This window comes from Populus euphratica, unplaced genomic scaffold (genome assembly GCF_000495115.2).
Source record: "Populus euphratica unplaced genomic scaffold, PopEup_1.0 scaffold311.1, whole genome shotgun sequence".
Classification (NCBI taxonomy): domain Eukaryota; kingdom Viridiplantae; phylum Streptophyta; class Magnoliopsida; order Malpighiales; family Salicaceae; genus Populus; species Populus euphratica.
This window is the reverse complement of record NW_011500198.1, coordinates 149,769-174,968: the sequence shown is the minus strand read 5'-3', so window position 1 is coordinate 174,968 and position 25,200 is coordinate 149,769. Positions and strand designations below refer to the sequence as shown.

Below are 25,200 nucleotides of genomic sequence, written 5' to 3'. Positions count from 1 at the left end.
ACTCATATGAATAGTCTTTACTTTATATATTTAAATAACATGCTACTAATATAAAAAATAGTCAAATAAAAATAATCATTGATCCATCAAAACATACGTTTTTATTAAAAAAATAAAAACCGTTAAATTTTATGCAAATACATATTTTTTTAATTACACAAAAAATAAATAAAAATATTTTTCAAAAATCATCTCATGTATGAATAACTAGGAAGCATAAAATAAACACAAGATTTATGTGAGAATATTTTTGACGCGGAATGTTGCAGTACGTGCTTAACAGCGTAAGCAACTACCTCAGCAAGTCATTTTCCTCTCATCCGTACACATCTCCGCGTGTAACTCTATCTCTTCTCTTCTATATAAGGAAAGAAGGAGATCTGTCTTTGTTTTCTTGGTTTTCCTTTTCTTGGTACCAAATTAATAAATGGCTTTGATGGAAACATTTTATCTCTCACACGGAGCTCCAACACTTGCCATTGATGAAACCGTACCTGCCAGAAAATTCTTTCAGTCATGGCAACAAAGTGTTTACAAAGAGAAACCAACGTCCATTCTCGTTATTTCTGCTCATTGGGAGACTGCACAACCTACTGTTAATGTTGTTGATCGAAATGATACCATTTATGACTTCTATGGCTTCCCCAAACCCTTGTACCAGGTACTCCTGATCAATTCTTTCTTCCAAAGTTTTTTGCTTTTAGATTTCTGCGAGATTTTGTTATGTGGGGCCTTCTGATTTCACGCAACTATGGATAGGAAGATGAGTTTCCTTATGGATAGGAAGGTGATTTTTTTTTAAGAAAAAAATAAAATCGTGTATGACCCATTTCGATTTCACTGTTGAATTTGTGTTGATGGTAAACATGCTCCTGATCTGTAAGTAGTTTGTAGAATTTGAGGCACCCCTTAAAGCTATTATTGATTTGTTGAATTAAAATTATTTTTACATCAAGATGATTCTGTAGAAGCAAACAGGATCTAATCTACCATGAATTCTCAAGTCTTGTGATTTTGTTTTGGAAATGAAGGCAATCCAAGACTTGAAGAACTGTAATTGATTATTGATCTAAATTCTTAACAGTACTAGGGTCTAGGTAGGATCAAGAGAAGACTTTGTTTATTTCAGTATCAAGTCATTCTTTCTAATGCTATTTTGCTTTTCTTAGATCAAGTATGCACCACCTGGAGCTCCAGAATTGGCGAAGAGGGTGAAGGAATTGCTTTTGGCTTCTGGCATTGAGCATGTTGATGAAGATAAGAAGAGGGGGCTTGACCACGGTGCTTGGGTGCCATTGATGTTCATGTATCCCCAGGCTGACATCCCGGTGTGCCAGCTCTCCGTTCAATCCGATAGAGATGGCACTCACCATTACAACATGGGGAAGGCTTTGGCCCCTCTCAGAGAGGAAGGTGTCCTCATCCTCGGATCCGGATCTGCTGTCCACAACTTGGGTTCCAGGCTACCTGATGGCAGTCCTGTTCCTTCATGGGCTTTGGAGTTTGATAACTGGCTTAAAGATGCTCTTATTGAAGGAAGGTAAATGTTTCTCGGAAAGTTGCTTGTTTCTCTTGTGGCATTATTCTTTACAATCTCTCAATCCTGTCATGGATTTTGTCTTTCATGCATTAATGGAAATGCTGCTTGCATACATACAAATGTAAATCTGTGTCTCTGGAATACTTTGAAGTAAATTTATGTGCTTTTTTCAAAATAGAAGCAGAGGGAGACATGTCCCCTCTCTTCCCCCTACTGTCTCCGTCTCTTTTGTCCGCCGAACACTAACACTATCTGAGGGATTTGATACGATCATGATTCTTGCTGGTTTCATATTTGTTGCTGACACTTTCTAGTTCCACCATTGCTTTGTCTGGTGTCTTCTCATTAAATCTTCACCATTGAAGTTTTAATTATCCTTTTTGGTGCAGATATGAAGATGTGAATCACTACGAGTCAAAGGCACCACATCCAAAAATGGCTCACCCTTGGCCAGACCACTTCTACCCACTGCACGTAGCCATGGGTGCAGCAGGTGAAGATTCTAAGGCCAATTTAGTGCACAGCAGCTGGACTGATGGCACCCTTTCTTATGCTTCCTATCAGTTCACAGCACCTAAATAAAATCTTCATCAACATTACAAGTGCTGCTGGAGTTCTTGTGGACATGAATTTGTGTTATTTTTTTAAAATAAATATTGTGTATTGATGTTAATAAATTTCAATACATATGATAGAGATATAGGGTGATTGAGATGGTGCAGGCACTGATCCAGGATACAATTTCTGTAGGAGCAAAATAATAAAAGTATATAACTAAATTAATTAAGATCCAAAAAGTCAAAAAATTATAAGTTTCTAACATAAAGTTTAAAAATTTATATACATTACAAAAAGATGCTTTCAAATTTTATTCTTTTTATAATTCACAAACGACATTATAGGATCTTCTTATAACTAACAATTTCAAATATTTCTTATTTAATAAAGTATAAAGAATTTGTGGAATCAACCTCATAAGTAATCATAAATTATTTATTTGAAGGATTAAATTGAAAATATTTAAAAATTAAAAATTAAAAGAATAAAGATTGAGTTAGAAAAAATAATATATGATAAATTATAATTTAAGGATTAAATTAAAAATACTTGAAAGTTATATAATAAAAGGATTGAAATTAAAAAATCTAAAAATACTATGAATATGCATTTTCTTTGAAAAAGAGAAGAGAAAAAATAAAAAAATAAACATTGATAATAATATGATATTTTTTTGTCTTCACGTATCACCTCATGAAGAAGAAGACACAACATTGCATTGCATCCAAGTATATGATAAAATGACAAGTTTAGTTATCTGATAGCATTATAAGTGCCATCTAAACATAACGGATGACATCCATTGTTGGTGTGTTTACGGCACGGGCCATGATTTTTTCAAATAAATAAATAGTTTTTCAAACTAAAAATACCAAAATACCTTTTAGGAACCTAAGAGTCACAAAAAAACCATCATGAAAAATATAATTGTACAAAAATACCCCTAAATACATTCCTTGAGTTTTGTCTTTTCTAAGAATATAATCGTATTTTCAATTGTTTTCTAAAATATAAAAAAGGCCTAGAAAATTCTTAATCAACAAATTTAGTTTTTTTTTTTTTACCTCAAGGGTAAATTAGTATTTTAACCATTTTAAAATTTTTGAAATGATTAAATCACTTTTTATCAATTATTCAAAAATTGTTAGGTCTAGGAGTAAAATTATATTTTAACAGTGCAAAAAATTTGAAAAATACAAACATGGTCACAAATAATTTTTTAATGACCAAAGGACATGTAAAAATAACTAAATTACTCTTAGGACCAAGACAAACTTATTTCAAATATTCTAGGGTAAAAAGATAATTTTACAATAACAATCTTGTGTTAAAAAGAAACCTCACACAATACGTTTTTCTTAGTTTAGGTGTTAGAATTGCAAATATACAATATACAATATAATCATTAATTAATTATGCCAACTTTGTTCATGCATCTCGCGTTCACATATGAGAATGTCGTCTTCATTGTACGTAGCTATAAAATTGTAATCATGTGAATAACCATATGCAATTCCGACCAACAATCACACACACACAAGGGCGGAGAAGCGTAGGAGGCTAGGATGAGCTGTAACCCATGTAAAATATTCCGATACTCTCCCTGCACTGCTAAGGTTCTGTGGAAAGAAGAGCGAGAGCGCAAGAGTAGGATTCGGCAAGTAGGAAATGCCCCATGCTTGGGGAGGAGGAGACTGGATAGAGAAGAACGGGGCACACTCCTCCCATCAAGAGAAAGCACAGGGAAATCTCAATTATAATTTATCAAGCTTGTTGGAGCGTAATTGCAAATATAAATGTCATTATGCAATTAACATTGTCGGACATGGGCTAAGCTAAACATGTTGTTAGAATTACTTGAAATCATGAGATGACATGATTTTATCCTCATGGAGTTTATATTCCATGAATATCCTCCTATGACATTAATATTGTACTTGGTTTTACTTATCTTTTATACTTCATCAGGTTATAAATTATAATAAAAAATTAAAAAAGTATGAGAAAAAAAATTATTTTTATTCTTTAAATTAAGTAAACAAGCATTAATTAGTAAAAAATATTCTTTATCTAATATTGATGTCTCAAATTGTAATGACTAACCTTCTTTCAAATCTCAAAAAATTGAAATTGATACTAATATTCTTGAACAAGGTTACATTAAAATGAATCCATATCAACCTAATTTAATAGAGTATCCGAGAACTGAATCTGGAAAATAGTATTGTCGATTTCAATATATTTGGTTTGATCAATTTTCTTGGTTAAAGTACTTTTCATCAAATGATGCAATGTTTTGTTTTTCACGCTTTTTCTTTGAAAATAAAATGCCTCGTCATTCTATATTTATCACTAAAAACTTTAAAAGTTGGAAGAGAGCTAAAAATGAAGTTAGATATGCACTTTTAATGCATGTGTGAAGTCCTACTTCTCTACATAACTATTGATGCCTGTTAAAATTATGCTTTAAAAAGAAATGGAAGAGGAGTTCTTAGCAGATTTTATAATGATTTATATAAATAAAAGTTTGTTGAAGATATTAATTTGTATTCGATCATAAATTATATTCCATCAAATATTGAAGGGTGCAACTTTAATAGTGTAATTTATTTTATTTTTTTTCAATTTTATGTATTTTAAATTTTATTTTCATATATTTTGTGTTACATATTTGGATTGGAACTTTATTGTTAATTTGATAAATTTATATATACAAGTTAATGATTAATCTTAAAAAATAATTTATATGTATTTACTTTGTAACTCAAGATAAAAAAAAATTCTTAGCTCAGTTCTCGTGTGTATGTGTGTCTATATATATATATATTACTCTCGTACAACAAAAACAATTAGTCTTGATGTTTCCCAAATTAATTATTTTATTTTTTTGATAGTTTTCCCAAATGGCAGCAACTATGACTTTAGAATTTTTTTGTTCCAGCTTGAACTAGCCGAGTTTGAACATGCCGGTAGACTCGTGAATTGTTGTGTTTTTTTAGAACAAATTAAATATATAAAAAGACGTAATTAATTATATACAAGTGTGTGTGTGTATAATAGTTGTATGATATTAAAATATTGGCATGTGAAATTAAATTAACGTTCGATCTTTCTGATTGGGTACGTGGAAATATTGACATGTTCAAACAATGAACGTCCCTTTATGCTAATTTAATATATTTTATAGTGATCAATTTGCATTACGTAATTTTGTTTTTCAACATTAAAAGTCTTGCTTAAGACGAATTAATACTTTTGTAGATAATAATTTAATTTTTAATCAATTACTAATTAATTAATTAGTATATTATCGACTAAAACACTCAAATATCCCATGTGGCAGCGCTAAAATCAAGAAAAATATCAAGAAGTTCTAGATGAAAAAAGAAATAAAAAAGAGTTAAATCCCTAAAGCTTATAAAATATCTTATCCCCCAACTATCATTTAATTCCAATTGGCCCTCCAAACAAAAAATAAATCTCCAATTAGGTCCCCATCCATTGGGCATTACAATGAAAAAACTTTTTCGTTGTGGGGCTTCAAGGGGTGATGTTTGATGGATGAAAGTTTTAATTGGAGTTTGTGCATGACTCTTTCCGGCACAAAAAAAAAAAAATTATTTGTCTTAGTTTTCTTGAATAGATTGACATGAGCTCCAAGTAGTAATTTGGAGGAAGTTGTGATAAAAGCATAACCACAATTTAATGCAATTTCACATCATATTAACAACAAATTAAATTAAACTAAACTAAAACATTTCATGTATAAAGTCCAATTGAAATACCCTTTTTAGTTCAAAACTAGGTAATTACCTACAATAAACTAATCAAAATTTTGTTAAATGTACAAAAAGAATTCAAATATGATTAACATGTTTTCTAGCAAAAAAAAATCATATGGGGTTGACTCATCTAATTGATTTTTCAAGTTTTAAGACAACCCATATTAATGATAAAAAGTAGCATGATTAAAAAACAATCAAAATAATATTTAAAAAAAATATTAAGATATGAACACATTGAATCAATTTGGATTTACTCGAAACGACTCAGGTTAACTTACTAAATCCTTAATCTAGTTATGAGACCCTAAAACCCTATAAAAAAACAAATAAAAAAATTATTAAGTCTAATTTTCAACAAACTCAATGTTGAAGAATATAATTAAAAACAAAATTTAATTAAAAATAATCTAAATCAATTTGGGTTAACTTGTCAAATTTAAGTCATGAGATTAAGATAACCTTCTAAACAAAAATCAAAATAAATTATGAAATTTAATTTCTAGTCAACCCCATGTTACAAGATGAAATTGAAAAAAAAAATATAAAAAAATCATCAAAATCAACCCAAGTTAATTACCAAACTCTTGACCCGAGTCATATGGTTGAGATAACTTTATAGAAAGTAATCAAAACAAATTATAAAGCTTAATTATTAACTAACCAAATATTGAAGGATAAGATTGAAAGAAAACATTCAATTAAAAAAAAAACAAAAGAACCTTAAGATAATCGGGCTAACCCATGACCCGAGTTATGAGACCGTGATAATGTCATAAAAAAATATAAAGTCAAATTCTCAATCAATCTAACCTTGAATGATGAAGAGCGTGTTTGAAAGTGTGGTTGCAGTTATTTTTCAAAGTGTTTTTCACTCAGAAAAGCATGCCAATAGTATTTTTTTTATTTTTTAAAAATTATTTTTGAGATCAATACATCAAAATAATTTGAAAATATAAAAAATATATTAATTTAAAGTAAAAAAAATTCAAATTTTTCGGAAGTGATTTTGAAAAGCACTCCTAAATAAGCACGAAGTAGAGAAAAAAATAAGAAAATAATCTAAATCAACTGAAATTAACCTGCAAAATCCTGAGATTAGAATAATTCTTTAAAAAAAAATTAAAATAAATTAATAAAATCTAATACTAAAAAATGAGATTGAAACAAATAACTCAAGGGCTAATACTAGAGAATGAGATTGAAGAAAATAATCTTTGAGGACCAAATTAAAAAAGAACAAAGCATTTTACTCTTCATTGTTATAGTTAAATTACAAGGGATTTTAGTATAAATTAATTAATAATAGATTGAGTCAATGATAAAAAGAATTTATTTTAATAGAGAAGGATGCTCTCACGAAGGGGTTGGGGTTAGGTGAACACCTAATGGATTGAGGTGGTCTTAAGACGACAAGCACACGCTTTCTCTCCCCCATCTAATTAAAATGCATTCCTTCATTCATAATAAACAACACAGGCAGAAACATTTTTCGTACAATTTTTCAGAGGCAGAGAGAGCTTTATCTTGAACATTGATCAAGATGCAGTCCACATACACGGATTCCTCGTAAGCCATATCATCATGAACACACGGTAGTGTAGAGATGTGATTGCCAGCCACATGCCAAATTGACTGCTGACCACATATTGGAAAAAACACCAGATTGGAGACCAGATGTGAAATTGACTATTCAACAAAAACAACGTCAGCAAGGACACCATCCACATGAGTTTGGTCTATATGATGTACATGCTCTGTGAGAAGAGAACGTATTCTAGTCGTTGATGCGTTAGTTTAATTCTTTGGATCCAAAAGACAACACTTTTTTTAATTTTTTGCAAGAAGGGTTTGATGGACACCGTCTATATCTCTCATGGATCCCCAATGATGGCGATAGATGAAAGCATACCAGCGAGGCAATTCTTGAAATCATGGCAACAAACTGTTCTTAAAGAAAGGCCTAAAGCCATTCTTGTCATCTCTGGACATTGGGACACCAAAGAACCAACAGTTAATGTTGTTAATATTAATGACACCATTTATGACTTCTATGGCTTCCCCAAACCCATGTACCAGGTACTTGATTCCTTAGAGTTTTCTGTTTTTTTTTTTTTCTTATTTGGGTTGCTGAGGTTTTAGTTTGATTGGTTTTTGAGTGCTCATGATCTGACATTAGATAGAAGAATGTCTTTGATTGATTGTTTTTGAAGCAGAAAGTCATTGATAAGTCTATGATCAAACGTTTAACATACACCTTTTAAAGTTGTATGGTATTATCTGCTTGTTGTTTATCTGGGTTGGTGAGATGTTAGCTTGATAAATCTCTTAAGATTTTATGATCAGATATTTAGGTAGAAGAATGTCCTGGATTGATTTGTGTGGGCCAATTGCTTCTTTTTCATGTTTGAAGCTAAAACTCACTGTCATAACTATGATCAAACGCTAGACATACCCATCAGAGTAGTAGTTTGTTTTATGCAGATGCTGATTCTTTGAAAGGCTTTCTGCTTGTTGGTTCTTGAAGTTTTTTTTCTCATCTGCGTTAGTCAGACTTTGCCCTAGTTGTAACTTGATTAACTTTTGAGAGCGATATGATCAGATATTTAGGAAAAAGAATAAGTTTATTTGTTTGTTTGTGTGATCTAATTGTGTGATTTTGAGTCTGAAATTGAAATTGAATGTTAAAACTGTGATTAAAATGTTGAAGATGTAGAGTAGAATCTAAGAGTTTTAGACCGTAAGGCCGATGTTGTCTGTTGCTTTCTCCTGCATTGGAAAGTTACTAATCTGTTGAAATATTCTTACCTCAAAGAATTACATCTAGGTGATGATTGAAAGGCAAACAAAGCATTCAATTATGAGCAAGATTATAAGAGTTGTAGATCTTTCTAGCCTATGAGTGAAGAGGTCTTGAAAGTCCTTGGATTCTTATTGATTATAGACTATTTCTATAGCGACTCGGATATATACATGTATATAATTATATTAAATTTGAACAGAACATCTCCCAGGAAGTTTGGCTACAAATAGGAATGGCATTGGAGAAAATAGATATATGTAGTTGGCCCCAAACCAATCAGTTAGGATTTTTGGGTTGGAACTTTTCTCTCTTTTTTTCTTGGTTAACTGGATCTTTTTATTTATGTTTCCAATAATTTCCCCCTTCTACCAGCTCAAATATACACCACCAGGTGCGCCACAATTGGCAAAGAGGGTGAAGGAATTGCTCATGGAAAATGGCTTCAAGCATGTTCATGAAGATAAAAAACGAGGAGTTGACCATGGCACATGGGTTCCTCTGATGTTCATGTACCCCGAGGCTGACATTCCAGTGTGCCAGCTCTCAATTCAGTCAGATAGAGATGGAACTTACCATTATAACATGGGAAAGGCATTGGCCCCCCTCAAGGAGGAAGGTATCCTCGTCATGGGATCTGGAGCTACTACTCACAACTTGGGGGCCATGCAACCCAATGGCAGTCCTGTCCCTTCATGGGCTTCGCAGTTTGATACTTGGCTTAAAAATGCTCTTCTTGAAGGAAGGTAATTTTTTTCATTGGAAAATTCTTTGCTTATAGTATACTACGTGCAGTTTAGGACAACATATATATATATATTCATCCTGTAATTAATGGAATCTTTGTGGAATTGATGGAACACATGCATTCACATGGTAGGGTCTATGCATTAGGAGGCAGGGCTATAGTTTTTGCAACTATCACTCTCTCGATAATTTCTAGTTCTAAAAACATCCGTCGCGGGCATTTTCCAATCTGTAGTTCTTGAGATCTTTGGTGTTATATCGTATCATATCAGAGTGTGTGATTGATTAGGAAATTATGTGTGTTTGTTTCATTGAGTTGCCGCCATCCTGTGAATTCAAATAGATCACCTTTTATCTTCTAAGCAACTCTACTTTTAATGATTGAAGTGATTAACTTGAGTAGCTGTCATCCTGCGAGTCCAAAAAGATGGCTTGTTTTCTTCCGGGCAACTCTACTCTTGATGATTGAAGTGATTGAATTCTCTTTTCATATGATTTAGATGTGTTTTTCCAAGATTATGTTCAATTTTTTCTCTGCATAAACTACATATTGCAGATAAAATCATCATTTGGGTAGCATTTTAAATTTGAGCTGTTGTTTCATAGAATAGCTGCTGAGAATTTCATTCCATGTTTAAAACGGGCTTAGCATGATCAATTCTGTGGATTTTTCAATTTTTTCTATTACTTGGGCATGAAAATGCTTCCCACTCTGTCATCTTAATCGAGGATACTATCAGTTTCCACAGTTTGATTTTCATCTAAGCAAGTTTTTTCTTTTTGTGAAGATACGAAGATGTGAATCACTATGACTCAAGGGCACCGAATGGAAAGAAGGCTCATCCTTGGCCAGACCACTTTTACCCATTGCATGTAGCCATGGGAGCTGCAGGTGAAAACGCCAAGGCGAAACTATTGCACCATAGCTGGGGCAATGGTACTCTTTCTTATGCTTCTTACAAGTTTACAGCTGCTAAATAAACCGAACATTGTGAACACATTCCACTTTTACACTGAAAATAGATAGTTCGAAATCCAGTGTTGTATTGCATTTGTTTTCGGGAGTGGCAGAGCAGAGCTACTGTATGGGAATTTAATAAGTGTTGTATTCATGCACACATTTATGCATTAGAAGACTTGTTTGGATTTGTGCATAAGAAAATTCAAGAATGAAACCTGTGTTTTCCAACTCCTTTTTTTCTTCTTAATCTTGCTTTAAAAAAAAAAAAAAAGAATACTAGGTTCTATTGCTGTGCCCTAACAACCTTCCATTTGCTCTAGTTTCATTTTCTTTGGGTTTGTGAATCAAGGTGGGACATGTCTCCTTCCAAGCCTGGCTCTGCATATCTCTATCTTTGAACAAGAAGTTGGATATATGAGAAAATCCCTTAAACAAGTGATATCAAAGGTTCAGGATCATCACCAGGGTTTGGGTTAAACAAGTGATATCAAAGGTTCAGGATCATCACCTGGGTTTGGGGATCACCATGCCTTCCATCTGTTTCCTTTAACTGAAAAAGGTGAAAGATACAGAAAGAAAGTTGAATTGTTCCAAATTCTAATGTTGCTGCGTCATGTTTGGGTTTTATTTTTATTTTTTTAGCCAGAGCAGGTTGAATATACCAGAAGTTCCAAGGCATTACAAAAATGTCTGTTTTGTATCCAAAATGCCTATGATATTTTTAAGAAATTAGGGGATGGTTTTGAGAACATCAAAGACATTTCTTAGGTTCTCATCAGATCTTTAGATTCTTGAATGATTCAAGAAACTTTATGACATGTGAGGAGAAGGGGTGTTGTAATTTAGCATCTGATGATGAATTTGGACTGCAATAATCAACCAAAATGGTTAGAGCAATGAAGGATCATCAAATACAATTGATATGAATCTTTACAGGTTCTAGAAGCAGTAAGACATTGTTGTTTTAAGGTTGGCAAAGTGTAGCCTTTTTGACCTAAGACACCATTAATGAACTCCATAATAGAGTAGAAAGACAGTGATTAAAGTAGAGTAGGAGCTACCTCAGAGCTTCCTTTATGTCCATTTCCTGGCTTGCAAGCAACATCATACACCTTATTGTATGAAGAAGCCTAAGCATGTCTCTATGTCCTCTGTCTTGCCTTTTGCATTATTATAATATTAGAGCAAAGAGACCTTGAGATTAATAATATTATTACTATTATTTAGCTCCAAGAGGGATATATATTACTGTATTAATTTCCTTGAGAACTATGCGAAACTAATTTCATAATAGTATATAGTAGTTTTTCTTTACTACCATGACTGTGAGATGTGTTCTATATTGGCTTTCCAGAAACCATCACAATATCTCTAGCCATTGATAATTGTATGTCTCATGTTAATATATACTCTTCTTCTTCTTCTTTTTTTTTAATTTTTTAATTTTTTTTAATAAAAAACAACTACTTATCATGTAAAAAAACTCACACCTTTGTATAGAATACACGCTTTTTAATAATATAAAAAGGACTTATGATTCATTTGGAAATACGATTTAATTCTTCTTTTAAAGTACTTTTCAAATTATTTCATCTAAGAAGTATTAAATTAATGTTATTTATGTATTTTTTTAAAATAATTTTAATATGTTATTTTAATACATTTTTAATTAAAAAGTATTTTTATATAAATATCATGTATCTTGAAGATACAATTAAGTAAAGGGAAAGCTTATCAAGATTATTGGATAAAAAATTATGTCAATGCACCAAAAAAGAAAACTAATTTACCTATTGGTTAGTGAATGATTGAATTATATATATATATATATATATTCAAGATGGTTATTTATTTATTTATTTATGATCATAACAAACCAAAATTAAGAGAATGTTTGGACAAGTTATTAAAAAATTATTTTTTTATTAAAATTTAATTTTTTATATTTTGAATTATTTTAATATGTTTGCATTGTGTTCTTAAAAGTTTAATTTTTTTAAAAAAAAATTAATTTTTTATATGTTTTGAATTGTTTTAAAATTCTAATCTTAAAAATAATTTTTAAAAATAATAAAAAATTATTTTAATATAAAAAATACTTTAAAAAACATAACAATTTTACTTCCACGCAGACTATGAATGAAACAAAGACATTGTGCGGAGGATGGTTTTTGGAATTTACTCTACCAAATATATGAGTGGTTATCATTTACTCCAGTGCCCTGCTCACTGGCTCAGGTCATCCTGCCATCTTAAATGAAAACAACTACTGTAACCACTGCCATTTACTCCTATAGCATACACAAATAAGTCTAATTATTCTTTAATTCTCCTTCTTAACACCTTAACAAACCTTGCTTAATCCTCTTTAAAATGTTCCAAAACATGTAGCTTCATTATTGTTTTTTTTTTTTTTGATAATGGAATCCAGTTAGGCAGGAACCTCGAATCTTTAGCCAGCATTATTTACGAGAGTTGTAATTTACAGGGTTTTTTTTTTTCAATCTACAATCATAAAAATTAAGACGCTACCAAGCTCACACTTCCTTGAAGTCTCCCATTTCACCACTTGAGCTATGTTCCCCCAGCAACTTATAAAGAGACAAACCTACCTCTCTGTTTCACAAGTAAATAGATTAAATGGTGATTTGAGCCACTTCAACTCCATTTGCAAGGCTTGTAGTTCTATGATTATATAAATAAATGGTTAGTTCATTCAAACTTGAGATTGATTATGAACCCTAATTTTGCTTATGTTAGCTCAAGTTGGTGAACGATACTTGTTAGAGAGTCAATTGCTCAGTCTATGGCAGTAGAACCAGAATGGTATTGAATCTTATTAATGGAGATGGAAACCACCTTCGCCAACCATCATTCATTAATTTCATTTCTACATGGTGCGAGACTTGGAGATAAATTTAATTAGCTAGCAGCTGGTTATGCATAAGCACCAATAAATATTCTATGAACATTACTGTTTGGATTTAATGAGATTTTCAACTATTTTCAACTGTTTAAGAAAAAAAAAAAAAACCTTGTTGCAGACAAGTTAATTCTCTTTTTACACAGTTGTGAGGCCAGGTTAGTACTGTGACTTGAGAAATGGAGAACTCGACACAGGGAGAAAGGCAAGGAAGTTTCACTCATTCATGCTATATATATATACATATATATATAGGCATCTAAGATTTTGTCAATATGTTATGATGGAAGGGACAAGGACTCCTCTAAAGCTAAGAAAAAAATGCACTAACATTAAGATCTACCTCTCTAGACTATAATGATTACATGCATAATAGGAAGGCAAAAGGAAGCCAGCTCAATGCCAATTACTGGAATCTCAAGATTATTACACTAGCAGTTCATCTTTGATGATTAATTAATTCACCATGGTTTAGTTCATTAAACTAAGCTTAAATTCACCATAGTGATTGTATTTTTATCAGATTTACAAGATCTTCCTTAAGATCATACCTGAAATTTCATGACAGGAAAAGGGTCTTTAATCTCATTAATTTCGTAGTTGTTGCTGAAACAACCACTTGCATGACATTTATATCAGCCTCTATATATCTAACCTGACACTTTCTGACAGGCACAGATCATGTCTTCCATTTCTTCTTGCTTGGTCTTTTCTTGCTTACTATTTCCACCAAACAATTGAAGTGTGTTTCTGAGATTGGCCTGTCCATGCCCTAAAAGCTAATTGCTATATTGTTGATAGTGCAAGCAAAGAAAGCAAAACCATCCCAGTTTTTAATTCTATTCTTGCTGCTAACCTCTCTCATATTTGTCTTTCTCCCTCGGCTTTCTTCATAAATTAATTACTACCATATAGCCTAGAAGTACTGTTAGTTCCTCTAGTTATATAAATAAATGTATGTATATGCTCTAGTTACAAGTTTCTTTGCTTCACTTGCAAATTTCATCACTAATTTCTTGTATTAATAAAAGCATATAGTGGTGAATGTGTGTCATCCGTCCTTTTTGTCTGTCACCCTATCCTTTTCCCATCAGATACATTTAAGCCGAGCATGTATTTCCAAGAGCATCCAATGTTTTTATAGGTTTTCTCAATCAGTCTTTGGCCCATCTTCATTGATCATGTTCACCTCATCAGCCCCATTCTGTCAGTTTTCCACGGCTTGGGCATTTACTCCCGTCACTGGCTTTTCTAAATGAGTCACTTGTTTTGGTTTCTTTCCATTTTCTTGGGAAATAAAATACAGAGAAAAATTTAGCATCTGTGTGTGAAGATTTCAAGTCTTGGCCACCATAAGTATCATTATCTTTTTTTTGTATGCGTGTGCAAAGGAGAGAGAGAGCGAGCTAGTGAATGAGGTGACTAACTGCCAAAGTCCTTAAATCCCAGAAAAGAGTACAATTTCACTCAATTGCTTTGGTTGGAAGGAGCACCAAAAATAAGAATAAAGGATGGATGAATCTAGCCTACAAAAGGACATGCCAATCTCAAGGAATGGTAGTTATGCAGGTGGAAATGGCCACAGCCACACTGTCACTTCAGCAGCAGCAGCAGCAGCTCAAGTTACCACCAATGAACATTCCCCTTCAAGCCAGCAGGAGGACCAAAGGCCCTACAAGAAAGTGGTGAGGTACAAGGAATGCCTCAAGAACCATGCAGCCGCTATTGGTGGGAATGCAACAGATGGGTGTGGTGAGTTCATACCAGGAGGAGAAGAAGGCAGCCTTGAGGCCCTCAAGTGCTCAGCCTGCAATTGCCATAGAAACTTCCACAGGAAAGAGATAGATGGTGAATGTTCATATGACTGCCATCATCACTATCCTATCATGAGCAATATTGGGAGTGGTAGACTCATTTCGGGCCATCATAATGGCATTATTGGATCACCGCCACAAGGGTACCCTACAAGTTCGTTCATTTCCTCAAGGGCACCACCACCTCACCAAGTGGTAGTCTCCTACAAAAATGGTGGAGCAAATGCAATCACGTCAGAATCCGATGAGAAGGAAGAAGATAATGGAGGTGGGATACTGACCACTAGACCAGTTGAGAAGCTGAGAAAGAGGTTTAGGACCAAGTTCACAGAAGAACAGAAACAAAAGATGTTGAACTTCGCAGAGAAAGCTGGGTGGAAAATGCAAAAGCTAGAAGAATCTGTTGTGCAAGGGCTTTGTCAAGAGTTGGGGATCAAGAGAAGAGTTCTCAAAGTGTGGATGCACAACAACAAACATAACTATGTCAAGAACTCAACTAGCAGCTAGAAGCATATTGCAGTCTATCAGAACTAAGCATTTGCTGTTATTTAATGATTTATTATGCTTTTCTCCAGCTTTCAGCATCCTTCCTATAACGTCTTCCCACTATTATGAGCAAATACGAAGTAGTCTAGGTAGTTCTATGATCTAGGTATGTTCAAGATCATGCAGTCCAGGAGCCTGTTTCTTTTCTTCGTCTTCATAGAAAATCAAATCCAGAAGGAAACTGAGTTTGTTATCATTACATCACATCATGTTGTACCGAATACTATCTTACTTTGATGTTCCTGTGGCTATGCCTCTAGATATACCACCCCCTAGATCAAGAATTGTTTAGCAAACTAATGTTTTTCACGGGAATTATAATGCAAATACCACTACGCTGACACATCTAACAAATTTATTTGATGATAAGCATATTGAGGCTTCAACTACCCATTTCAGAGTCATATTATTGTCTCCATCTAACAGCATTTATATCTCAAAGTTTTATATGCTCAATATTTTGTTTGTTTCTAAATTGAAGAAGATATGTGTTAATTAATCAAATATTTTAAATATATGGTTGCAATAAAACACAAACCGCACCACCCCATATCACATAAACAAACAAAACCTTATGTCTCATGCTATCAGAGTGAGATCTCAAGTTTGCATTACTGGGAAGGTAAGATGGGGTTAGAAATGGGAATGCAAATAAGTGAATAATTAAGCATTTGATTAAAATCATAAGTAGGGTGCATGTGCAGAAAGAATTAAAACTCTTTGACTGTTGAGGAAAGATTTTGAACTTGACAAAGCGTTATCAGTGTTAAGCTTAGGATACCTGATTAAGAAAAGTTAAGTAGCAGAATTAGGGGTATGATTATGATAAACATAGGCACTAATTGATGCTTCCATGATGCTAAGATTAATACTACAATAATAATTAAACAAGGACTCTTGCAATCAATTCCTATAATTTCTTTACCATATAATCATGATTTCTTTTCATTGTTAATTTGCCTTGGTGATATTGATCATGCAGAGAGACACAAAGTGTTCGTTATTAGCACATGCTTTAGACCTAGCCAATTAGTAGTGATTTTGATTTTCTTTCTCTCTTTTTTAATGCATGCAACAGTGAGTAGAGAGAGGAAAAGAATTGCAAAATGCAAGCCTTCTACTAATCCACCATTTTACTAATCATTAGAGAGGGTGATAGTCAAGCAATTTGCAATTCTTGAAGGCATAAAGGATTGTAGTTGTCGTTAGCTGTGTTTGGATGTGTAAAAAGGGGAAAAGGCGATCAAATCTTCCCTTAATTGGAGTATGGTTGGTAAGCCATTAATTATCATGTGACGAGCAGACTTGTAACGTCACGCGATTAGATGTGTTGGGTCAGATGCTTCACTGCAGATTGTCCATAATCTTAAGGTTCAGCAATGTGACTCAACTGAGACCATCGTTGTTGATGTGGAAGCCGAGGCACTGTAAAAAAGTGCGAGGTTTTTGGTCACAAATGTCATCCTCAGGCTAGTAAGAAGGTAAAGGGTGATGCCTTGCCTGTAGCCTCGACTACTGCTGATCCTACCTTGACCACTTCGCCAGCACCTCTGGAGCCATTTATGCAAGCTCCTCAGGAGCCACAAGAGCTCGGCCTTAACAACATCAAAAGAAGGGCATGTTGGGAAAAAAACAACTAGCCCAAAAGGAACTGGTTCGGTGCACCACTAGTAAGCAAGGGTCACTTCCAAGCTCTTCTGAGGCTCAGTAATCCTCTGCAGCAACTCCCAATGCTTCATCCTTTACCTCGGATACATTGGATTCTGAGGGTGAGTTTATTCCTATTTCTAGATGGATAAAGAAGAAGAAAGAGGTTAAGGATCATGATTGAGTGTTATGGCACTGCCTCCAGTCTATTCTCCCGTTAATAGCATAACCGTTCGACTGGTTCTGAATTTTCTAGAAACTGATCTAGTTTTTATTTGTGTGCACCAATCAACTGATTTCTGGAATTTTTATAAATCGGTCAACCGATTCTTTTAAGTTTATTTTATTTTTTAAATAATTTTTTATATTATAATATATATTAACTTTTTTTATTTAAAAAAAAATTATTTTTAACATCAATACATTAAAATAATTTAAAAATACTAAAAATATATAAATTTAAAGTAATTAAAAAATTAAAAATTAATTTTTTTCAAAAACGCACGTTTTTGAAATGTATAAACAACCAGCCCGTAGGTTTTTACTTTGACTTCTCTTTTCATTATATTAGCTTTTTAATTTGTTTATGTTGAATTTATAGTCTTATTTATCCAAGTTTCGGTCACGTAAGACTTCAAATATACCCGTTGTAATTTGTATAATATTTTTTATTTTATACAACTTAATATTTTCTAAAAAAAGGTTAACATGAGGATTGAGGATGCAGGTTTATTCATGGTTATAAAACCTAGCTCTGTTTAATAAATTAATTTGGTAATTTATTGATTCAAAACTTGACTAAGCTATACCTGTAATGAGATTTTTTATGAAAAAAAACATTGCTTTTGGTTTTCTAGTAAAATAAAACCTAAAATAATATTGTTTTAGGAGTTATAAAATATAGTTTGAGTTAACCCATAAATTTATAAGTAGATTAATTCATTCGATTTAACCTATGATCTCGAGAATCATAACTATGATTTCAATAATTCAGTTTTATGGTGATTTTGTTATCTTGTAGAGTAAAATGTTATCCAATCCTTGTCTTTTTACCTAATAATTAGTTAATCTCTTTGGAATGAAGAGCCCATGTTGAATCATTGTAATTTAAGATCCATTTATAATGCAGTCAACATACTAGTTAACCATGATAATTTAATTGTCCCCCCCCCCCAAAATAGCCTTGTCTTTAGCCAGTTTTTTCAATCTCGCCTGCCAAAGACCACATCACAAGGGCAGCTTGGATATTTTGAAAAAAATTAACAGGGAACTCTGGTCAAGTAACTAAGTAACGATTTTTAAAACCAGAAGAACTAAAGTGCAAAATCATACGAAATACAAGGACTAAATAAAATAATTTACTGTCTTTTATGTCATCCTCACCAACGAAAATGAAATACCACTAGGAGCCACTGCGTTTCTGCTGGCTCTCTTGAGTGATGGGACACAGAACAGCGAGTTGCAGCGGATCTTGATTTTTGTAAACTTTGCTGAAATGGGGGAAGTAGCATTGTGCTATGCTTAGACCTAAGGCCATCATAAAACTATTTCTTGTTTTTTTCCCATGAGATTTATGGTATCAGTAATGCAGCCTCGTATCATTTTTCTCCCTTGCGCTCACTTTTATGGAGATCTCAACTGCTCCCTCAGTATTGAATACAGTACAACGTAAGACTTCAATTAAAAGCCTAGCGATCTTTGCTGAGATTTTCAGTGCAGTTAGTCAAAACAAGCCTTCCAACGCAATCAATACATCTGAGAAAGCAAGTGCAAGTGACCAGTTTGCAATAATGCGGCCACAAACAACGGAAAATGGAACAACACAAGGGACCAACTATAAAGAAGATGGTGTGAGATTTCAGGGAAGAAAAGATACACTACGTATGGGCAAAAAGGTGAGCTTATATTCATGCACAATAGTAGTAAACTTTGTAGGGTTTAGGGTTTCTAACATCGCCCTGAAGTAAATACATACGAACTTAGCCAAGTTCATTCTCATCATAACCTAGAGCGGGGAAAAGAAAGCCTAGAAGAAAGCGGATGGTAAAGGAAAAACAAACTGATTTTTTCAAGGCATCGTCATACATAAAAGGTTTGTAGTTGATCCATCTGAGGTCTACTAACCTCCCTCGATATACAGCCTCAGAAATGTCTCATCCACACCTGTTGAATTGTCTTCTCCAATCAACGTCTCCAGAGTTCTTTACAGATTGTATATCAGCCTAAAATTCTGTGTCAAAGCAAGCTAACATGATCTTCGAGACCATGGCCCTTGCGAAAGGGATGTAGCTCAAGCTATACCTGTAAAGAGTGAAAAGGGAAAATTCACATGAATTGTAGCCATAATTAAACAGAGACAGGGGGAAATGCCATTTTGATTATATGGTGCGCAGCCTTTGCACTTCTGCACAAGTGATAATAATGCCCATACACTGATAACTTTAGCAATAACCAAAAAAACCAAATATGAGCAGCAAACATAAAAAATGGACTAGCTAAAATATAGCATTTAAGCAAATAAGGACTGCTTTCATGGTTAGCCCAAACAATGTGCTCTTTTCCTTCACAAAAAGGTTTGGATTCTTTTTGAAACCAGTGGCTTATAACATGAGCTGATGACTCAATAATTGTATAAGACAAATCAAGTAGGACACTATGTACAAAAACCATAGATTACATGACTTCAGATTCGATATGCAGAGGAATTGACTGTAGCATGGTCTATCAATAGAAACATGTCTGAATGCACTTATTTTAGGTCTTTGCAAGTTTACATTCTTCCAAACACATTTAAAGGAGAACTATAAAAAATCTCAAGTTTCTCATAATAACTAGGCCTCATTTCTGTCTCATGCTTAGCTTTGGTCAGGTTTTGGTAGTGCCATACATTTGCCAGATAAACCAGCGTTATAAAAAAACAAACATAATGAGATAAATAAAGTGGAGTCAAACTTAGTCACTGCAATTCCATGGGAATCAACACTCATTGTAGCAGGCATGAGATAAATAAAATGTGCACAACGATTAGAGTACTTAAGCATACCAAATTAGGGCACCAAACTCCAAAATGATTGCCAATAGTGTCAAAAGCTTGTTATGAACCTGACGAGTGTATACAGTGGAAGATCATAAAATATGAGAACAAAATTATGGTTCTGTCTGAAGACAATTACAGATAACGATCAGGAAGGAAGAAAAAAGGGCAAGAGCTTGGCTTACATATAGAGCACAGAGCAAAGCAATAATTATACTTGCAAGATACAGGGCAGTTGCATATATACGAACAGGATCAAGCATCATAGAAACTTGACGTTTTGGGCCAATCAAGAATGCTGTGCTGCAATAGAAAAGACACCAACTTAGTATCTGAAATAAAATAAAAAATAAAAAAATATCCACCAAATGAACTCATAAAAGATGTAAATGGATTTGGCTAATTAATGATCATCTCCATGATAAATTAAGCAGAACAGAATAACAAGTCAGTCAATAAAGGTAACATGGCCACACACAAAAACTCAAAAACATCTGACACTATAATTATAAACAAATTTCATTATAGCAAGGATGGAATCACAAACTTTTAAATAATGTAAGATGTTTGAGCTTGCAGGGTACTCACAAGTAGCACTTCATAAAAATGAAGGTATAAAAATACCAAAAACTAAGACTGCTTAATTATAAATCATATTCATCAATGTTTGCAACTGAAGCCAGATAGGTCTTACTTCCAAGTAAACCTTGAAATAAGTTATCATAAACATGGTTTCAGTTACATTCTTCAGCAAGAAAGTTGTGTCGAAGATGCCTAACACACAAATCATGGAAGAAACTTGAGATCTTTTCTTTCTTGTTTTGCTCTTTCCATCATCTATTGTATAATATGCAGGCTAAGAAGAAAAGGCTCGAAATATATGGGATCATATACTAAATTGCGGATAAAAAATTGCACAATCAGATCACTGAAACACAATAGATTTAATTCACCTAAATCACAGGCTAAAGGACCTACATGCAGTAAAAAGATGAGTAAAATAGAGCAGATATCCTGGCATATATGACCATATAAAATGTTTTAATTAGCCCACGGCAGCATGGAGCATAAAATACATAAATCCAAAACACAGACCTCCCAAGTGAAAGCAAATTGCCAAATGTGAAAGTAATTCCAAACTTGACTGGATTGAAAAACACCAGCATTGACTGCAACAACAGATCATGGAAGACAAAGCAAATCAGTAACTTCAAAAGACACAAAATTATGTCAAGTGAAATCGTGTCATACAGAAATACTATGAGCAATATAAGAACAAGATACTAGATAACGTTTCAATCTCCTCTCTTCAAAATCTCAAAGATACAAATACTAAGGTTAGAATGATACAAAGGGCAGTTAAACCATTTGTCCCAGCTGGGTTAAACTTTGTGATAGAATTGAATTCCTTTAAATTTTAATGCAACTACGGACTCTGTAACACTAAAGGAGCATAGAAAGCCTAAAATCTAACGGGTCTCCTTGTTGCTTTCACCCATCATAAAGTAAAGAATAAACAAGCTTATACAGCCTTGTATGCATAGTATGTGCTTGATCCTACTCAAAATTGTTGACTTGTTCTAGTATAAGCATTAATCTTTTAATTCACCATGTAGAACTCCATTTCTAAAACTAAACGGTAAGGCTATTACTTTGAAAGTCCCCTCCCCCAAGTCAAACAAGCAATGGTTATCTTGTTGCTTTGAGTACTTATATCAGGATCTTGTTTCTTGGGCAAGAGACTAACCAAGTAATACTATTTAGTTGGTCAACCAGGGGGCAGTGTTCTGTCCAGAAAATGTCATTGCCAGATTTTGTTAGAGAAATGCTGGTAATAATAAGATACAGTAATGAAAGGGGAGCTAGAATTTGAAAGTGGTAAGACTTACCAAAAGGACACAAGCTAAGCCAGTAGAAAAGCATATGGCAAAACCGTAAAACCTCTGTTTGAAAGAAAGAGAGAGAAAGCACACCATATTGAGATGTATTGGCAATAAAACATTCAATGTAAATTCACATAAAACAAATAAATAATCACATCAACATAGGAAAAACAGAAGGAATGTCCAACCAATATAGTCAACAGCTGATGCTTGAATTCTGATTCCTCAATTTAGAACTAATTATCCTTTGCAATTTCAGCCAAATTTAAATGCAACATCCATTTCCAAAAACGAGTTACAATCAGGGTTTTTCCCTACCCAATATTCATATACATTGTTAAGAAAACATTTTATGAATTCAGTTGTCAATGTTTTGGTTGTCAGCGCAGGAAATTTAAGATCAAGAGTCAAAGCAAGTTCCAAAAACAGCCCCATTATGCCTGATGCAGGGGCGTTTGGAACTAAGGGGATATACTAACTCTTAATGTAGTTGAACCCTCCTTTCACAAACTCAAAATATCCTCTTTCTCATTTTCAATAGCATTAGATCTTTATCTTGAAAAATCTAGCTCCCAAAACAGCAAGTTTTGCATCAAAACAAAGCTGAATGATCACCCAGCAATCATTAAAATATAAAACATGCACATCATAAATTGTGGTATTAGTTTTTCAATCACTATAAAAATCACTTATTTACAAGCCATGATGACAGCATTACATTACACTACAAGGAATCTTATCAAAGTTTTCATCCTTACAACAGATAAGCAGCCAAAGAAAAACCCCTTTAAAAGACAATTCCAATGTCAAAACAAGATACCCTCCTAACATAAAATTGAATCATGAAACAAACCCGTTAAAGAGTCAGTGTCATTAGATTAAAAACCAAAGAAAAGATGCAAACTTGTTTAGTGGAGAGGGTGCAGTCTCTATTGAAATCATCCATGAAAGTAAAGGAACTGCTTTCCACTGTTGCAACACCTTCTTCTTCATCTTCCACTTCCATTCCAACTAGCATCTTCACTTTCTCGAATGCTTGGTTCATCTTCTGCATTTTTTCTCGATAAACAAACAGAACCCACTTCTGATCTCAATATGGGTCTCACGGGTTCTCTTGGATCTCTGACCCCGAAGGATAGTTATGTACTGTCATGTGTTTTTGAGAGAGTAATTATTTTTGCTTCAATGATAAGAAAATACCAGTGTTGAAAGGGACAGGGTTCCTAAGCCCAGTTTAACTTGGCCCACTACAGATACACAGGAATCGTATTATCAAGGCTATATTTGAGAGTACTATAGCTATTGTTTTTAAAGATTTTTTTAAAAATATATATATATATATATTAAAATAAAAATATTTTTTTAAAATATTGTTAATATTAATATATTAAAATAGTTTAAAAACAGTAAAAAATATTAATTTGAAGTAAATAAAAAATAAAATAAAAAAATTTAAATTTTTTTAAAACATAAAAATAAATAGATATTAAACTAACTTGAGGATGATCAGGATAATATCCAATTATGATAAATATTTTACTTTAATTTTTTTTAAAATTTATATTATTTTTAATAAATTTTTTAATCAAAATAACATATTAATTCTAGTTTTTTTATCATGTTATCAACTTTTTTTATTTATTGTAAAACCTGCACAAGTCAAGTCTGAAATAACCTGTCAAGTTTAATTAAATTTAATAACAAATAATAAAATTCAACCATACTTGATCATAGACTATACCAAGTGAAAATCTAAATTAGGTTAGTCTAATTTTGCAGGACTTGATCCTAACTCAGCCAGGTATTTAGGTTAATTCTTAAGCTGGAGCGGGTCTTGTGCTTTTAATCAAACTAAGGCCACGAGCTGAAGATCTCAACTAAGGCACTCTCAAAACATGTGTTGTATAATAAATTGATACTAATAAAAATTAAAAGATGCTAGGGAGATCATTGTTTATTTACACAAATTATATTGTGTTTTGTGGATTATAATAGTAATTTATAATATTTTGTTTTTTTTTTTTTTAAATTTGTTTTATTTAATTTTATTTTTTAATATTAAAATAATTAAAATTTTAATTTTATAGTTTGTTTCTTTTTATTTTTATTTTTACAAGATTAGTGGGTTTGTGAATTTACCAAGGTAACCCAAATTGCTTCGGTTTATAAGTTTGGTAAGATGATTTTTTCAATTGAGCTTATCTTTTGTATAATCTTTTTTTTTTATCATATAATGAAAAATATAGTTTAAAAAAATTATTTAATTAAACTTTATAAAGTAACAAAAACTAAAAGGTATAGGAAAACTATTGTTTATCCACACCTATTACACAGTAGATTATGGTGTTTTTCTTCTTCTTCTTCTTCTTTTTTTGTTATTGAATTCTTTGTATGATTTTTTAAAAAAAACAATTGTCGATTTTATTTTTTAATATTAAAGTAGTTGAGAATTTGGCTTTGTAATTAATTTTTTTTCTATAAAATTAACGTGGTTTGTGGGTTTGTCAAAGTTTTGTTATTACATAATTAAATAAAAAATAATTTAAAAAAATTATAATCATAATAAGTTTATAACACGGTTTAGCGTTCTAGCCAGGCGAGGGCAGAGCCGTTCACAAGGCTCCGGTGGGCTGTAGCCCAGGTAGGATAATAATAAAAAATAAAAAAAGGAAGCAAGTTTCAAATGGGGCTTTTCTTCTTTGTTAAAGTTTCTGTTTCCAAGGGTTTATCATCATCATTAGCCTAGTTAGAAAAGGGACGCAGAGGAAGCACTAGGAGAAGACAAAACTCTATTATAATCCCTTTTAAAAGGTTTACGGTACCATCGTAGGAAAGTTCAGGATTTTCTTTAAATTTTAAAAAATTTATTTCAAAATTAATTTTTAAATATTTTTAGATTATTTTTATGTAATCTATCACAAATAAATTTTAAAAATAAAAAAATTATTTTAATATATTAAAAAAA

General features: G+C 32.6%; 4 protein-coding genes across 4 annotated transcripts; 3 read left to right on the top strand and 1 right to left on the bottom strand.

The window, feature by feature from the left end:
- Positions 1-329: 329 nt before the first annotated feature.
- LOC105111822 (extradiol ring-cleavage dioxygenase-like) lies at positions 330-2,323 on the top strand. Its single transcript, XM_011007285.1, has 3 exons — positions 330-661; positions 1,170-1,540; positions 1,930-2,323. The coding sequence occupies exons 1-3, from the start codon at positions 428-430 to the stop codon at positions 2,120-2,122; spliced, it is 798 nt and encodes a 265-aa protein (XP_011005587.1). The 5' UTR covers positions 330-427; the 3' UTR covers positions 2,123-2,323.
- A 5,060-nt stretch (positions 2,324-7,383) lies between these two features.
- On the top strand, positions 7,384-10,616 carry LOC105111821 (4,5-DOPA dioxygenase extradiol-like). Its single transcript, XM_011007284.1, has 3 exons — positions 7,384-7,959; positions 9,056-9,426; positions 10,216-10,616. Exons 1-3 carry the CDS (start codon positions 7,735-7,737, stop codon positions 10,406-10,408), a joined length of 789 nt encoding a protein of 262 aa, XP_011005586.1. The 5' UTR covers positions 7,384-7,734; the 3' UTR covers positions 10,409-10,616.
- Positions 10,617-14,078: 3,462 nt separating this feature from the next.
- On the top strand, positions 14,079-16,021 carry LOC105111820 (zinc-finger homeodomain protein 3-like). The gene has a single exon (XM_011007283.1). The coding sequence runs from the start codon at positions 14,823-14,825 to the stop codon at positions 15,630-15,632; it is 810 nt and encodes a 269-aa protein (XP_011005585.1). The 5' UTR covers positions 14,079-14,822; the 3' UTR covers positions 15,633-16,021.
- A 3,153-nt stretch (positions 16,022-19,174) lies between these two features.
- Positions 19,175-23,416, bottom strand: LOC105111819 (Got1/Sft2-like vescicle transport protein family). Its single transcript, XM_011007282.1, has 6 exons — positions 23,140-23,416; positions 22,242-22,295; positions 21,448-21,521; positions 20,538-20,655; positions 20,362-20,420; positions 19,175-19,619 (listed from the first exon to the last, which is right to left on the bottom strand). The coding sequence occupies exons 1-6, from the start codon at positions 23,287-23,289 to the stop codon at positions 19,541-19,543; spliced, it is 534 nt and encodes a 177-aa protein (XP_011005584.1). The 5' UTR covers positions 23,290-23,416; the 3' UTR covers positions 19,175-19,540.
- Positions 23,417-25,200: the final 1,784 nt, after the last annotated feature.